The sequence below is a fragment of the Colias croceus genome, chromosome Z (genome assembly GCF_905220415.1).
Source record: "Colias croceus chromosome Z, ilColCroc2.1".
Classification (NCBI taxonomy): domain Eukaryota; kingdom Metazoa; phylum Arthropoda; class Insecta; order Lepidoptera; family Pieridae; genus Colias; species Colias croceus.
The window spans coordinates 11761812-11778065 of record NC_059568.1 but is presented as its reverse complement, the minus strand read 5'-3'; the positions used below and the strand labels follow the sequence as shown (position 1 = coordinate 11778065).

Below are 16254 nucleotides of genomic sequence, written 5' to 3'. Positions count from 1 at the left end.
TGTTTCTTCTGCTACTCTCAATTTCTGGGTTAATTCGTCCAAATTGTGGCATTGCATTGCTTAGAGCGTAGATTTAATGCTTTTGGCATTGGCATTACTTAGGAGTGTTCTTCGTTTTTAAAAGGGCGTAACTGAATGGTCTACGTTAGCAATAAGCATGCACATTGCACAACCCACTAGGCTTAGATTACAAAATAAAGTATATTTTGTAATCTAAGCCACTAGGTACATTATACATATTAGACCTATTAAACCAACAAAGATTTTTTGTGGAAGAAGGTTGGTTAATACTGGCCAATAATTATACACATTTTTTCAAGCCACATAGAAATTTTTTAATTTTCAAAAAGCGAATGAGAAAACTCACAATTAATTTTTTCTTTCACTTTTTAGTCGTCAGAAGAATGATTCGTACTATGTAGCATTTGCCGACGATAGTCTTTGTTGACCTGGTATTTTTTATTTTAACAGTGAATGATCTAAACAGTTTTAAGTTGAAGAAGTGTTAGAATGGCTAGTGCAGACTTTAGAAAAGACGTAATGCCAGTTCGCCCACGTAGCGTTTATACAGCACATTCATATAATCAGGTATAAATGTTATTTATAGATTGTAATAATAAAATATAATATGCATTTAATTGTAAATAATATTATTAATTAATATACTACGGATGATTATTATACTAAAATTGTTTTAACTCAGGAAGAGTCGAATCTATCTGCTTTCCAAGATTACAGCAAATTTCTCGAGGGTGGCTTAGGGCAGGCGGAGTTAGTGGGTGCCACTGCATGGCAGCCTCCATGGCGGGCGCCGTTGCAACGTAAAGCACCCTTTTATCCCGGCGATGACATCTATCACGCTGACACCTGGAGAGAACTTGAGGTAACTAGCCGCCAGCCGGGGTTAAAGTTGAGGGTAATGACCTTGGCGCATACGCTTTATATATATTTTGATTTACTAGGTTATTGTTACGTAGAATGACTTTTTATTTGTAAAGACTCATCGTAGACTTTATAAATAATATTTTTGGTCAATTATTTTATTAAATTGACTTGAATTAGATTAGGTTCCGAAAATTTTATTTAAAGGGGTCATTGCCCCAAATTTAGTAGATAAAAACTAAAAACTGCTGGTTGAATATTACATACTAGCTTACCGCCCGCGGCTTCGCCCGCTTTTTCTAAAACCTAATAAATTTTATACTAAAACCTTAGCATACAAAGGGACATAGTGACATAGGGACAAAGAAAGCGACGTTGTTTTATACTATGTAGTGATTTGCCAGAGTAAAAAAGAATTTAAATTTTCAAAACGTAAGGTTTATTGATAAATTTTGATTAATGCTCCATGTTTCACAAAACTGTTCTTGTGGAACATGAAATATGTATAACTATTTCATTTATTAAAATAAATGATGAACATGGCCTTAGAAGTTAATGAAACTTGTGTAGGTACCTACTTGGTACGTAGGTACGTTATGTAAATCCAAACCGTAAGGTTAGGTAGTTCGCTTTGGTGTTTAATTGGCTTATCTTAATGGATTGCATCTGGGATTCTGTTGGAAGGCCAATGTATTCAGGATTATAGCCGTCACGTTAATATCTATTAAAATAAAAATCGCAATCTGAGGCTACCCACTGTTGGAAAATAAATTTAAATGAAAATTACAGACAATATTATCATATTCCACTAAAGAAAATACTTATAGGTTAAGAGCCCACGACGGCCAGACATTCCTTACTTTAGAAAAGTTGAAAGTTTCTCTGTATATGTCTCCTATAGGTACAGATAAGAAGTAAGAACGACCAGCGACTTTCAAGTTCTGGTTGTGGTTACTTTGGCAGGAAACAGGTAGTAAGTACCTAACTTTCATTATAGTTTAACAGCTAAATTTTACATAGTTATGTTACTTACTTGGGGACCTATAAAAAGATGGTACCTAAAGAGTCGGACAGTTTTCATGGTTCTTACATCTTGCCAGACACATTTAAAAAATAACTAACATATCATCAAATTAACGTTACTACCTAAAAGTGTATGAAATATGAAATAACCCACTAAAAACATTAGTTTACTATAATTAATTATTAAAAAAATAATAGTATAATAAAAGTAATAAAGTTATTGTGTCATCGAGATACGTAAATAGATAGATATATTATACTATAATTATATACTATTTTTTTTAATAATAATTATAGTTAACTAATGTTTTTAGTGTGTTATTTCATATTTGTTTATTTCTTTTTATACGTCCCCAAGTAACATACCTATACATATAAAATTTAGCTTTTATACTATAATGAAAGTTAGGTACAATTTTATACACCTTTACCACAGTTTTACAATATTATTGTGCCTTTACTACCTGTTTCCTGCCAAAGTAACCATAACCCAAAATTGATAGTCGCTGGTCGTTCTTATCTGTATCGGAGACATATACATAGTTACAGAGAAACTTTCAACTTTTCAAAATAAAAAATGTCTGGCCGTCGTGGGCTCTTTGGTTATTATCATTTTTCTAACAATCTAACATTATTTGCCTTATTGTAGGTAGTTCTTTAAAATTTTGATAGTGATTGCTGTGGCAAAGAAATTCATTTCTTATCATTCATATTTAATATTTTACCTACTTTCTGTTTAATATATTATATTTCTTCTTACTTGCATGACCTTTGTCTCTGTATACTGCAAACGTAGGTACATAATGGTTCCGTGGCCACAGGTAACGGATGTCGTTGGTGGCGCCGGGTACAATGCGTCGGTGACACCGCACGGGACTATTTGCCTACGGCTCAGGGATCGCGTCAAGTACGTGGATGATTAGATCTGTGGACCCTCTTCACAATGGGCAGCGTTGGCCCAGCAAATGATCGTCGATCGGTCGATGTTTGCTGCCATTACGGCTACAGTGAAGGTCGATCATTTATACTTGTAGGACCTCTACAGTCTACACTATCGTGATTGCCTCTACTCGCCCAACGATGCCCATTGTGAACAAGGCCTATTATGTATGACTATGAGAGAGGTACAGTCAGAAGCATAAATATTACTATATTTTGCAGATTAGCAAAAATATCTGTCATAAGAACGAGTTAAATAATATCTGTCTAAAATATTTATTTATTTATTTATTTATTTATTCGAAAACTACACAGCTTACAGTTTGACTTAATCTACTTATATCTATGATACAATACGCCAATTACGAGTTTTACAATTATTATCAATTATATGTATATCTAAAACAGTAACTTATTAAAGAGTGGAAGTGGATATGTCGTGGTCATATCGTAGATTTGATCATTTCATGATATGAGTGGCCATTTCACGAAATGGTCGCATATCGTGAAATGGCCAACATAGTTTGATCAGATCGTTAAATCGTCAACGTTTCACGATTTGGTCATCCACATTTGGCCAGATCGTATAAAATATAAAGAGTCCATAAAATATTAAAAAATTTCAGAATAACTACATATATTCTAAAAACTTTTTTAATGTCATTTAAGTTAGTGCCGCGGCAGCAGCCGGCGAATGCCAGAAGCGAATCGTTTTTGCAATAGAAAACAGTTAGGTAAGGTTAGACTTTGATAAACAACGCACGAGCCGAGCGAGCAAAGCGAGCGTGCCGCGGCAGCGGCCGGCGAGTGCCAGAAGCGGATCGCTTTTTAAAAAAACAAACAATTATAATAATATAGTAGTAGTTTCTTAAATTATTTTATTTAAGTCGCATTTTTTCTTAAATACATATAAGATATCCACATTTTCCATAGTACTCGTACCTCTTCGTCGTAAATTCTTTGCTATGACTTTCTTCATAATATTGTTATTAAACGAAGTATGAAGTTTTTAACTGCGAATAATTTAATTTTCGCCAGCGGCCGCCATCTTATCATATAAACACAGAGCTTGCAGGCTGCAGCGCCTCTGCCAACGATTAATGTAACTATTTTACGATATGATCAAATAATTTTGATCATTTCATGAAAAAACCGTGCGTTAATTGGCCATATCGTGAAACGATTTCTTATCATTGATCTGCCCAAACCACATCATGATGTGGCCAAACTAAATTAGCCATTTCACGATATGCGACCATTTCGTGAAATGGCCACTCATATCATGAAATGATCAAATCTACGATATGACCACGACAGATATATATCACATGTCGGGAATGGCATATATTATTGCCTCCCAGTTGATGTCACATATTTAATATTTATGATTTTGTGACTGGTGAGGAAATTCAAAATACAGAAATATAAAATTGTGTCAGATATTATTGCGCCCTAGTTGCAGGTCACATATTTACGCTTTTTGTGAGGAATCAATGTAAAATACAGAAATAAAAAATTGTGTCAAATATTATAAATTATTGTCTCTTAAGTGACGTCATATATTTATGCTTCGAGAGGTTATCACAATAATTATTTGCTGTACATTTTCATCACATAATTTTGATGCCACTTTATTATGCTGCCTGCTAATAGTACGGGAGCTAGCAACGTTTAAAAAAAAGTCATTTTAGTATAGTTGGGTTTTTGATATACTGTTTCTCTTGCTATTTCGGTTAGAGTCCGGGCTGTCTGGCTGGCCGCAGTGGTTGCGTTTATTAGTGCGCATCTTATCTGCACAGGAAAATATCCTTAATTTAAAGTCATTTTTTAACGCGTAATTTTTAATCTTTTGCCTTTAGATAGATCCATCAGACATAATTTTTTTATTGCAAGACGTTTTTTTCGTTGTAAAATAGGTGCCATACGCAATTTTTATTTCAAAATAACTAAAATGTCATCGAAATAAGTGAAATTACATCAACATAAGTCCGCTTAAAAGGTAAGTAATAACTTTATTATTTATATTATATTATCCTTTTTTAATACTTATATTGAATAATTAGTAAACTAATATTTTTAATAGATGGTTTCATATTTATTACACTTTTGCGTATAAATATGAATTTGATGATATTTGTATTTTCTAGTGTTTGATTTTACGCGAGTATTATACATTTTGAAATTAAAGACTTGGGAAAATAATACAATGAATAAAAATCGCGTTTAAAATCCGTTAAAAAGTATTTAATTTCTTGATGATATTTGGTTTTTATCAAGTTTACATTAACGTCCTATTTGAGGTTCGTTGGGAAAAAGGAGGCGATATGGTAGATTGTTGCAAAAAAACTGTAAATAGTAAAATGAATATTATATAATATAGTATAAGTAACACAGTGATTACTTATCCTTCACGACTCATGTTGATGGAATTTCACTTATTTCGATGATATTTTAATTATTTTGAAATAAAAATTGCGTCTGGCACCTATTTAACAACGAAAAAAACGTCTTGCAATAAAAAATGTATGTCTAATGGATCTATCTAAAGGCAAACGATTAAAAATTACGCGTTAAAAAATGACTTTAAATTAAGGATATTTTCCTGTGCAGATAAGATGCGCACTAATAAACGCAACCACTGCGGCCAGCCAGACAGCCCGGACTGTAACCGAAATAGCAAGAGGAACAGCATATCAAAGAACCAACTATACTAAAATGCTCACTTGTCAACGTTGCTACCTCCTAGAATATATAATGTCAGATATTTTTGCTGTATACATACGGGCAGACAGATATTATTGAATTTGTTCTCTTATTAATGCTCGTGACTGTACCTACATTGTACCTGAGTAGGTACGTTTGCATAATGCTGCAAGCTACAGATTGTGTATTTCTCTCTCTTTACATTAATTGTTTAGTAATTATCAAAAAATAATTAAGTATTTTATTTCCTGAAAAAATATATGGCTTCTTTTTGTTCACCTTTAATTAATTGTAATTGTTGTAACAGGTTTTCTTAAATGTTTCGTGGAAAGTTTGTTTGCATTGTGTAATCCTTTGTATTAAAATCCTTTGTATTAATATATTATGTGATATTAATTGCAGATATTACAATGTTTTATGGTTTTTATACTGATAAAATTACGTACCTTCCGTCCGTAATTAATTTATCTTTTCAAATGAACTGTTTTTAACCGTGGGATTATGTTAGTAATACCTATACCTATACCTAGTGTATTCTGTCTTGATAACATTAACACCTGTGACCTGTGACCCTCAGATACATTTCACCAAACAATATGTCTATAGAGAATTCATGCATATAGCCGTGATGCATTCGAAACTCAATTAATTTACAATCAATGCTAATTTCGTATTGGTGTTCAAACATTCGCATCAGTAGACGTAGAGTTTCCGATATTCACGTTTCAATGGAGCATTTAATTAGGCTGTGACAATATCGATCTTACAATAGGGATCCTATCTAAGTATAATTGTAGGAACTGAGGTCGATTTCTACTTTCTATAAAGAATAAATAGACTTCTTACTTACTAAAATAGGCTTAGAATATAAATACTACTTAATTGCAAAATTTAAATTTCCGTAATACATTTAAATTTCTCTGCATTACCTACTTATAATAATGTAATCCATGTTATAATATGTCGCAATGATAAATTGCAATATTTTATGCTTTTATGAAAGAGGATGTTATTAATTATTATTATTAGCAATCGATTTATCCGCCCAAGAACGTGAATCAGTGTGTTTTTTTATAACTACGACTGCTGGTAACAAAATTGTAAACTGATGATAATATAAATTATAATTTTCCTCCTGAGCTCTCAAGTCTCTTTAAGACCAATGTCCAATTTCCACTACCAACGAACGAAACGATCGAAGCACTATTAGTCTATCGATACATTTAAATGGACGTAATGCGGTTTAGTACCGTAAAATGCCATTATGGAAGGCAATATCGCAGTTAATAATTTGAAGGGTGGACATGACGATCGACGGCGCTGTGCGAGTGACAAACGCGAAGAACAACATTATTTTGGCACTCTCCCGCTCCGGGGCGGCGGCGGCCCTCATCCATCCCAACGGTCGAGTCTATCACTATGGCTCTAGGGTCGAGATACAGGCTCGCCACCAGCAAGGGAATAACAAGTAAGTAGATAATATAGGAATCGGTAATACGTACATGTTTCTAGATGAAAAATATTATGTAATATGTATCGTAGGTAGATGCAATATTAAGATTAATATGTTCCAATACAACAAACCTAATATGCTCGTCTATTGTGCATAGTTGATCATATTAGGTTCGTTCTATTGTGCCTCCAGATGTTATTACGGAATAAAAATATATGAAAATTGCACATGAAAATTGAATTTCACAATCCATTATTAAACTTCGCATGTTCGCAATACCCGTAAATCCAATATGAGATGAGCAGTATTTCAATATGTCTGGGCAGCTTCTATGTAAAGTAAATTAATATAGTCGACATTTTAATATTCATTCCAACAACGTTTAAAATTGAGTGTGCTTTATATGGTAGGTATGTAGTGTCGTTAATTTCAGAAATTGAAACAGTGTTTGATGTCGGTACAAGTTGATAGTGATGGCGGTAAGCGAGCCGAATAATAAGAAAGAAAGAAGAAGAAAGAAAGAAGAAGAAAGAAAGAAATGAGAGAGCACATAGTACATACAGTAACAAGTCGTCGAACAAATCACAATGTATTTTTGCGCCTGATATTAAAATAACGCAATATTCCTCGAACGTCAAAATTATTCATCTTTATTACCTACTAGCTTCCGCCCGCGACTCCGTCCGCGCGGAAAAATTAAGATTACTTTTTTTCTACGTATTTTTCCGGGATAAAAAGTATCCTATTTTATGCCCAGGATAAAAAGGTATAATTCTACCAAGTTTCATCGCAATCGAACCGTTAGTTTTCACGTGATGCCTTCACATACAGACAGACAGACAGACAGACAGACGGACAGACAGACAAAAAAATGTTTAATCACATATTTGGGTTTGGTATCGATCCAGGAACACCCCCTGCTATTTATTTTTTCAATATTTTCAATGTACAGAATTGACCCTTCTACAGATTTATTATATGATTTATTATATGTGTTCTACAGATATCAAGGAAATAAAACATCATGCAAAGTTACATTGTATTAATATTTAAATTAGCATTACGTATGATATGATGTTCCTTGCACATATTATGTACTTTTGTTTTACATTAGCTGTATATTGAGGTGTCTGATTTACGAAAATGAGCTGTGATAAAATAAAACATCAATGTTTTGGACCCATTTCATTAAATGCACAATTTCCCCACCCAGAAACTATAATATAGACTGTTTGGACAGTTTGTTTGTAATTGAATTTCAATTGCGCTCGCTACTAGGGACAGGCAGTGATTTTAATGAAAAGCCAAACCGCAGGTCAATATCACACAACACAGATCTGATATAATTCATTTTGTAATGAAAATGAAATGCAATTAAAATTTTCGATCATTTTATAATAACACAAGTATTAACTATTGCTTTTAGCGCTGGCTTTTATGGTAGCGTTGCAGTGCACTTTTCTGGTACCTTTGCATCAGCCATCAACCACGATTTAATTATATTAATTACATTTCATTTGCCGAAGAGTCCTAGGTATACTCTATAACAATTTCTAATTTTGATAAATGTTTGATGTTTGACTACTTAGGTATAGTCGAGCCCAAGAAGCTTATATCTTATACACTGGAGATTTCGGTATGAACATTTGACGTGTAACAAGAAAATTGTTGTGTTTTATCACTTTCACACCTAACTTGGTATTGCCACTGTTAATACGAAGTTTTCCCAAGGCTACTATGTATGCCGTAATATTCTGTGCAAAAGGTTAGTTTTTGTACATAAGTTTGTTGATAAATTGCCAACAACGTCATTCAGAAGCATTGTTGGATGAGATAATTATTATTTATGCTAAATAAAATAAGTATCTGGACCAATTATTAAAAAGCGATACTCCCTGATTATGGGTAGTTACCATAATAAAATTGTAGCAACTCTCACTTTGACAATATGGCATAAGTGTCAAAAAAATTGCGTCGCTTCGAATATTTAAGTTAATATTGTTGCGTATTTAATAAATATTTTCCGAATATAAATAATGTATTGCATTTTGAAAAATTGCAGAAGTGTTTGGACACCAAATTCTGGCATAGAATTTCACAGGCAAGTGTATATTTACGTTATTTACAATATTCCTCAATACTCCTGCATTTACCTGTTTAGAATCATTTCAATGGCAAAAATTGTAAAATTTTGCATCATTTTAGAAAGCAGTCATGTTAAATTTGTTATTTTCCTAATACTTTATCATTTTTCAACAAGTTTTCAATAAACAAAATTAACAAGTAAGGTAACCATGATGACGAGTTTTTATGGATAGTGAAGAGAATATATTGTAATAACAATATTATGATGAAATTTAGAACACCATTTTCAAGATTTTTACTAGTAATGAAACAACACTCGACATCGGCATTGCACTCACATGTAGTTATAAGATTGTTCGTTTTTACATTGAAATTTATACTTTTTTAACTTACCTCATATTTTTTGTTTTAGGTATTTCAGCTTTCCAAAAAGTAAAATAAAAAGAAATATATGTGCCCATCAAGGGTAAAATTACTGAGGATTACGACCCAGAAAAAAATACCTTTTGAAAAATAAACTTCGTAAAGTTGTGTTCCTGAAATTTGTGCAAGGCGTTTATTATAAACAGTTTTTCTATGATGATTTTGGCTTGAAATTGACCCGTCGAAGCAACGCGTTTAAAAAGAAGATCTGAGTAGCTTACAATTTGGTAAACAGCATCTGATGCAAAACACAACTTTCCTCTATTTACAAAGGATGTTAATGCTATATATCGGTTCATATCCAGGCTTTGTAGCCAAGAGTTATTTAAAATTATCATTCTATACCAATTAAAATTGTATGTACCTATAAAGTAAGGCCAGTAATATTATAATATAATTAATACTGTTAAAAATATATGTCGTTATTATTTATAGACCATGATTTTTAGTTTTTTCTATTTCGAAAAATCCTGAATATACAAACCAGTGTGGTCACCCACAGAAAGAGACAAAAAACAACACTGACGTCATTCAAGGTTATATTTTCTTGTGACAAGTCAATGGTCATAGTGCAATCTCCAGTGTATTAGATATAAGCTTCTTGGTCGAGCCAATTTAATAGGCAACATTTGACGTCTATCAATTTTATCTTCGAAGAGAGGTAACTTGCTTAAAAACATCGATTAAAGTGAATTAATCGATACGGACTTGAAACATTTGTCAATCGAATTTATTAATTTATGAAGATTTTTATTCACAAGTAATCAATGCATTCGATTCTAGATGTCAGATTTCGATTTTTAGAGTAACATCTCTGGTATTTAAAAAGAAAAAAGGTTTATTGACACAAAATTGTAGCGACGTCAGTTCTTCAATTCAGAAATTGTTTATTATGTTTAGAATGGTTTATCAGTAAAATGAAATCTTAAAATTACTTGTATCGGTCATTATTATTATAAATATGTAATCGTAATTGAAAAAAGTTAAGCAAATGTGCAGTTGTAACAAAACGAAATATCATGTTATTCTATGTCGTCGTTACTAGGTTACGTTGTTGAATTTTGTTGAACTGTCAAATGTTGCCTATTAAAATGGCTATAAATATAGTTACTTTCATTGGAAAATTAAATATAGCCTACACTTTTAATACTTTTACTACCTTTACGTCATATTATAACCTATTTATATTATATAGGACGATGAAGTCAAAACATTCGGTTTGACACCGGATGGAATACATCCTACTTCGTAGTCATGTGAGCTAGAGCGGTCAATGTCCAATTTCCTGACGCCTCTCGACTCTCGAGTCTGGACCACGTCGTACAATTCTAGCCAAACAATTGTTCATGGGTGGCCAATTGATATCTTATTGTATTTTACAACTATGATAAATGTTGAACAAAATACATAAATACATATAAAATGATTCGTGAATATTTCGGTCGCTAAGCTGTCAAATCGATTTACATTCAGTAAGCTCACATATTCTATGATCTATCTGAAAAATGCATTTTCCCCAGTGCTATTCGACACATTTTGCCATCGGCTTCCAGCGATGAGGAACGTGAGAATAGATTTTATATTTTTCCGACATGTACCTAACGTGCTGTTTTCGTCAGCTATATTTGATTGAACATTTTGTTGCATATTTTTTTAAATCAACGTATTTTTAGATTAAAGAGCTACATTCTTCTTGGTACTACTTATTTTCAATAATACGTTGATTACAAATATTTTTTGTAAATTTTCGTAGTTATATAACTATATTATAAGATGCAAGCAATAAAGAGCTTCACATGTTTCAAGTTAAATTAGTCTAGTCGGTCAGTTCTTTCTACTGAGGTAACTAGCGCAATCTCTGAAGGTACGCCAAGATGTGGTACAAGGGCGTCTCGTTCACGGCGGAGCAGTGCGCGCTGGTGTACTTGGTGGACGCGGCCGGTACGCGGACCACCACGGACACTTTCCTGGACATGAGCCAGGATTTCACTCTCAATGTGTTCTACAAGTTAGCCCACATGTTGCTTGTAGTTGTTGAATTTGTTGCGAGTACCTTTAGTTAAGTTTATTCGTTATTTGGGAGTAATTTTTCTATTAAACATTTTTCTTTTTATAGATGCTTAAATTGAACGTACAGTATAAAAGATTAAAAAGGCAAGCGTAGTTAACTAGAAATCTTGATCAATTTATTGTTAAGTAAGATGGATTATTTTTGTTACTTGTAACTAGTGATAATGTATGTTCCTACCTACTTATATTTATTTGTATAAAAATATTAATTTTACAGCTAAGTAGTTAAGGTAGAAATAACAAAAAAAAAAAACAATCCCATATTATGTTACCGATATAGTTAACATGATTTTTATTTTTATTTTTTTTTATGTAAGAGCAGGTAACTGAGCAGGTGGATCACCTAATGAAGTGACACCACCGCCCATGAGCACTGACAAAGTTACCTTTGTGAGGCTGTTACCGGCTGTCGAAGATGGATGTAGGCTCATGATGTAGTAGGATCCATCCACCTTCTTAGTACCCTATCTTGAAAATAAATTAAATTGAATTTAAAAATTTCGTCCCATTGACACATTTGACACCCTATATACTAGGTATAAAAATGGATCCCAAAATGTGTTGGTAAGCGCATAACTTGAGAACGGCTTAACCGATTTCGTTAATTCTTTTTTTATAATATTCCTTGAAGTTCGAGGATGGTTCTTAATTCTTATGTAGCGAAAACGTGAAAATGTACCACGGGCGAAGCCGAGGCGGACCGCTAGTTTAAATTAATAAAATGGAATCGTTACCTATAATTTAATGCCTACTTGTACAGATTGTATTTTGTTATAGCATTCAACCAATGCCATGATTGTTCTAAAGTACTTATTTTTACATTTAATCCTACTTCTTTAATAGGCTTATTATAAGACATTGAGCGATATACCTATACACAGTTATATAACTACACTAGATTTCCACCCGCGGCTTCGCCCGCGTTTTCAAAGGAAAACCCGCATAGTTCCCGTTCCCGTGGGATTTCCGGGATAAAACCTATCCTATGTGTTATTCTGATGTATAAGCTATATTGTGGTAAAGTTTCATTCAAATTTCATTCAGTAGTTTTTACGTGAAAGAGTAACAAACATCCATACATCCATACATCCATACATCCATAAATTAGAAATAAGAAATTTATTTCTAAGATACTCATTCTTGATAGGTAGGTTGTTTTTGCAGATTTTTGCGCCGTTCGAATAATGATCATGATCATTATGTACCTAGCATAGAATTAACGAAATATTTGTTATGGGCTTATTTTCCTACAATAGACGTTATAATATTATGGTTATTTTTATTCGAAACTAGCGGTCCGCCCCGGCTTCACCCGTGGTACATGTTTACGTTTTCCCTACATAAGATCCATCCTCGTACTTCAAGATATATAATAAAAAAAGAATTATCGAAATCGGTTCAGCCGTTCTCGAGTTATGCGCTTACCAACACATTTTGCGATTCATTTTTATATATAAGATTTTTGTTATCAGAAAAATAAGCAGAAATCTATCGTACAATTATTATGTTACAATTTTAAAGAGGCTCAGTTTTCCTAGCTAGAATATTCCTACGAATTCAGATATTATCTATAAATAGTGTATTGAATTATTGTTACAAGAAATTATTACGAGTGATTCCAACAAATCATTCAATCCTTATTTATCCTACCAATGAAATGAAAATAAAGTTTTCGGATATTCCCTAATTTGCCTCAGCAGCGAGTCGCGTCACGGGCCGTCATACGTCAACGAGGCGCTGTCTCTCCTACAAGCTGCCCAATACTGGCTCACTGACGATGGCATCGACAATTGGATCATTAACAATGTTCGCGTCAGCCAAACTGCTGATGGACTTGTCAGGTTATAATGCTAATAAGTTACTACAATAATAATTATTGGTAATGGCAAAATTTAGTTTCAAACATACTAATTTCACGGCAAACATTTGTTTAGTTAACAACAAAATTTAATAAACTTTTTGCAGAGCTGTTGGCAATACTGCGCTTAGCAGAGTAACGCATATTGAAAATTCAAATGCAAATTGTTGATCAACAAATGTTCACCATGAATAACATCTTTCATATATCAATTATTCTAGATTTAGGAAAGCTAACTTTTTTCAAAAGTTACATGTTATTATTTTTAAATGTCTATTTTAATTGATGCAATGTTCACAGAATCCACCGCTGCAGCCACAAGTACCAGTTGCGCACGAGTCCCAGCAATGGGTCGGCTTCCATAACCAGCCCCTTCCTGCACTGCACTGCCTCGCTTGGACAGACTCAGCATTTGTTCGTGCGGTGAGATACAAAACAAATGCGAGCAGTTTATTTATTAAATTTACTTGATTGAAATTGCCCTCATTAAAAACTTAAATTCCTCTCAATTTTACAGCCATATTAAAAACCCCCTCCTCCCCCTTTCTTTAATTTTTGTTATTTATAATTTGAATTCTCTAACTTTTTATTTTCGTGACTATATTATGTATATGGTACAAAAGCTGATTAGACAAATAAATTTGCAATATTATCAAGATCTTATTGTGTTTGTTATGAAGCTACTTGGAAAAACCATAAATTCGAAATGAATCTTGATTACCTACGATAGTTTAGATAGGCGCCTGTCGTCTTTTACTGATTGACATTTAATTCGCATGCCTCAAACAAGGCACGCAATATCAGTTGGTTGCTATAGATTTATTTGACATGAGGTTGATTGAAGTAATCGTAAGATTCTGATCACGTAGCAGCAATGTAAGGCGGATTTTTGTGAACAGACGCGGCGAGAGGCGAATGCACTTCGATGGGAACTCTTTTATTGTTCGCAACGCTGGCCATTCCGCCGGCTTCGACGACAAGAATCAGCTAAAGGTGTACTGAACTGACTTATATCTTACTTCAATTATGTAAACCGATGTTTAATGTTGTACAGAACATTTTTGCTAGCTCTCAATTGCTATGTCAAACGACAATCTGATGAGGACAAGTCTTTAAATTTCAGTGTTCTTCTTTCCTTAATGCAAACTGCGTTTTACGTTTTTTTGAGCACCTTTTTTTAATATCGCCAAGTCCATTTTATTTTCAACGCAATTTAACTGATAACACATAATAGTAAATAAGATTACAGTATCATTTAAGTGTTAGATCATCACGTTATTGTACTGTTTCTAATTTGGAGCTTTTTTTAATTACCATATTGTCAATAGGATGATCAGAGCAGTGTCTTAGTCTAAACATTTTTGATGTATATATACCTGTAATCTATGTTTTTTTACATCTCACTTTTTATAATTTTATTATGTTCCTTGCGTCGTTTAAATAGTGAACGATTAAGTTCTTAAATTATATTTAAACTGGGAATGAACTAATCGTTATAAATGCAGTAAAATGACGCAATGAATAGTAAGAAATAGCTTTTATTTATTATAAGTACTTTGTCAGCAATTTACAAAACAAAAGGTTCACCTTACGATAATTTTATAATTATCATGTTAATCCATATTAATTTAAGATCCTAACATGTATAACAAAGGGACTTGGCGGTTGTTGTAGGTTCAATTTCTTATAATGGGTTTAGTTCTGTTTCAAATGACTTGTCCTGTTTATTGTTATCTAAAATACAAGTATGGGGTTTACAAAGATGTAATGAATTAATAAAACATATTTTTGTATTAATTTGTTTTATTTTAACGCCTAGAATGAAATTTACTTTACATATTAATAAATTAAAAATGTACAATGTAAAAAAATATTCCTAAGTACCCGCAAAGCATTGCACTTATAAAGGTTGGTAATTAAGAGGGTCCCCACAGAGTGAGCAGCCTCGTGAAGCAATTGCTTGTGAAATTGAAAATCAACTTGCGTTCGCATTTTCATCTGCTGAGCCTGAGCCAAGCCACGTAGGTATACAAAGATCGAATTGCTTCGCGAGGCTGCTCGCTTTGTGGGTTTGGGGGTTTTGTCTGTCATCGACTAATACGATCACGTTTAATCTATTCGTATAGGAGGTAGCAACGTTGACAGAGAATTTTAGTACCTATAGATATAGTGATATCCATCTAATCTTCTTAATATATATAAATCTCGTGTCACAATGTTTGTCTTCAATGGACTCCTAAACCACATAACCGATTATAATAAAATTCGCACACCATGTGCAGTTCGATCCAACTTGAGAGATAGGATAGTTTAAATTTCAAATAGTTTTAGAGAAAGCGGGCGAAGCCGCGGGCGGTAAGCTAGTATATATTATAAAGGCGAAAGTTTGTATTTTTTATTTTTTTATCACGTAAAAACTACTGAACCGATTACAATGAAATTTAGCACACATATAGAGGGTAACTTGGATTAACAAATAGGATAGTTTTTATCCCGGAAATCCCACGGGAACGGGAACTATGCGGGTTTTCCGTTGCAAACGCGGGCGAAAATCTAGTCAGACATAATTTTTTTATAAGTACCTACCTATTATCACAGCTAATATGATAAAAATTCAAAACGATACCTAGCAATTAGGTATATTTATATAAATAAGTGAACGAATGTCGAAACCCTCGGATATTAAGAATGTACCTACCTATGTTAGTTTTACATGGTTTTACTGCACTTTAATAACACAGATTAGCTGGTGTTTGATTTTTTTAAATATTAGCTAATTACGATTGAACATGGGAGGTTTTACCTACTAGAGTCAAAA

The 16254-nt window shown here is 33.1% G+C and overlaps 1 protein-coding gene across 3 annotated transcripts; it reads left to right on the top strand.

The window, feature by feature from the left end:
- Nucleotides 1-382: 382 nt before the first annotated feature.
- Nucleotides 383-15229, top strand: LOC123705213. Of its 3 annotated transcripts, none has more exons than XM_045653905.1 (8): nucleotides 383-588; nucleotides 704-883; nucleotides 2727-2812; nucleotides 6845-7015; nucleotides 11373-11516; nucleotides 13279-13419; nucleotides 13737-13859; nucleotides 14336-15229. In XM_045653905.1, the coding sequence occupies exons 1-8, from the start codon at nucleotides 511-513 to the stop codon at nucleotides 14436-14438; spliced, it is 1026 nt and encodes a 341-aa protein (XP_045509861.1). In that variant the 5' UTR covers nucleotides 383-510; the 3' UTR covers nucleotides 14439-15229. The 3 variants fall into 3 exon arrangements, with proteins under 3 accessions (XP_045509861.1, XP_045509860.1, XP_045509862.1); XM_045653904.1 differs by having other exon boundaries at nucleotides 13276-13419; XM_045653906.1 differs by lacking the exon at nucleotides 11373-11516.
- Nucleotides 15230-16254: the final 1025 nt, after the last annotated feature.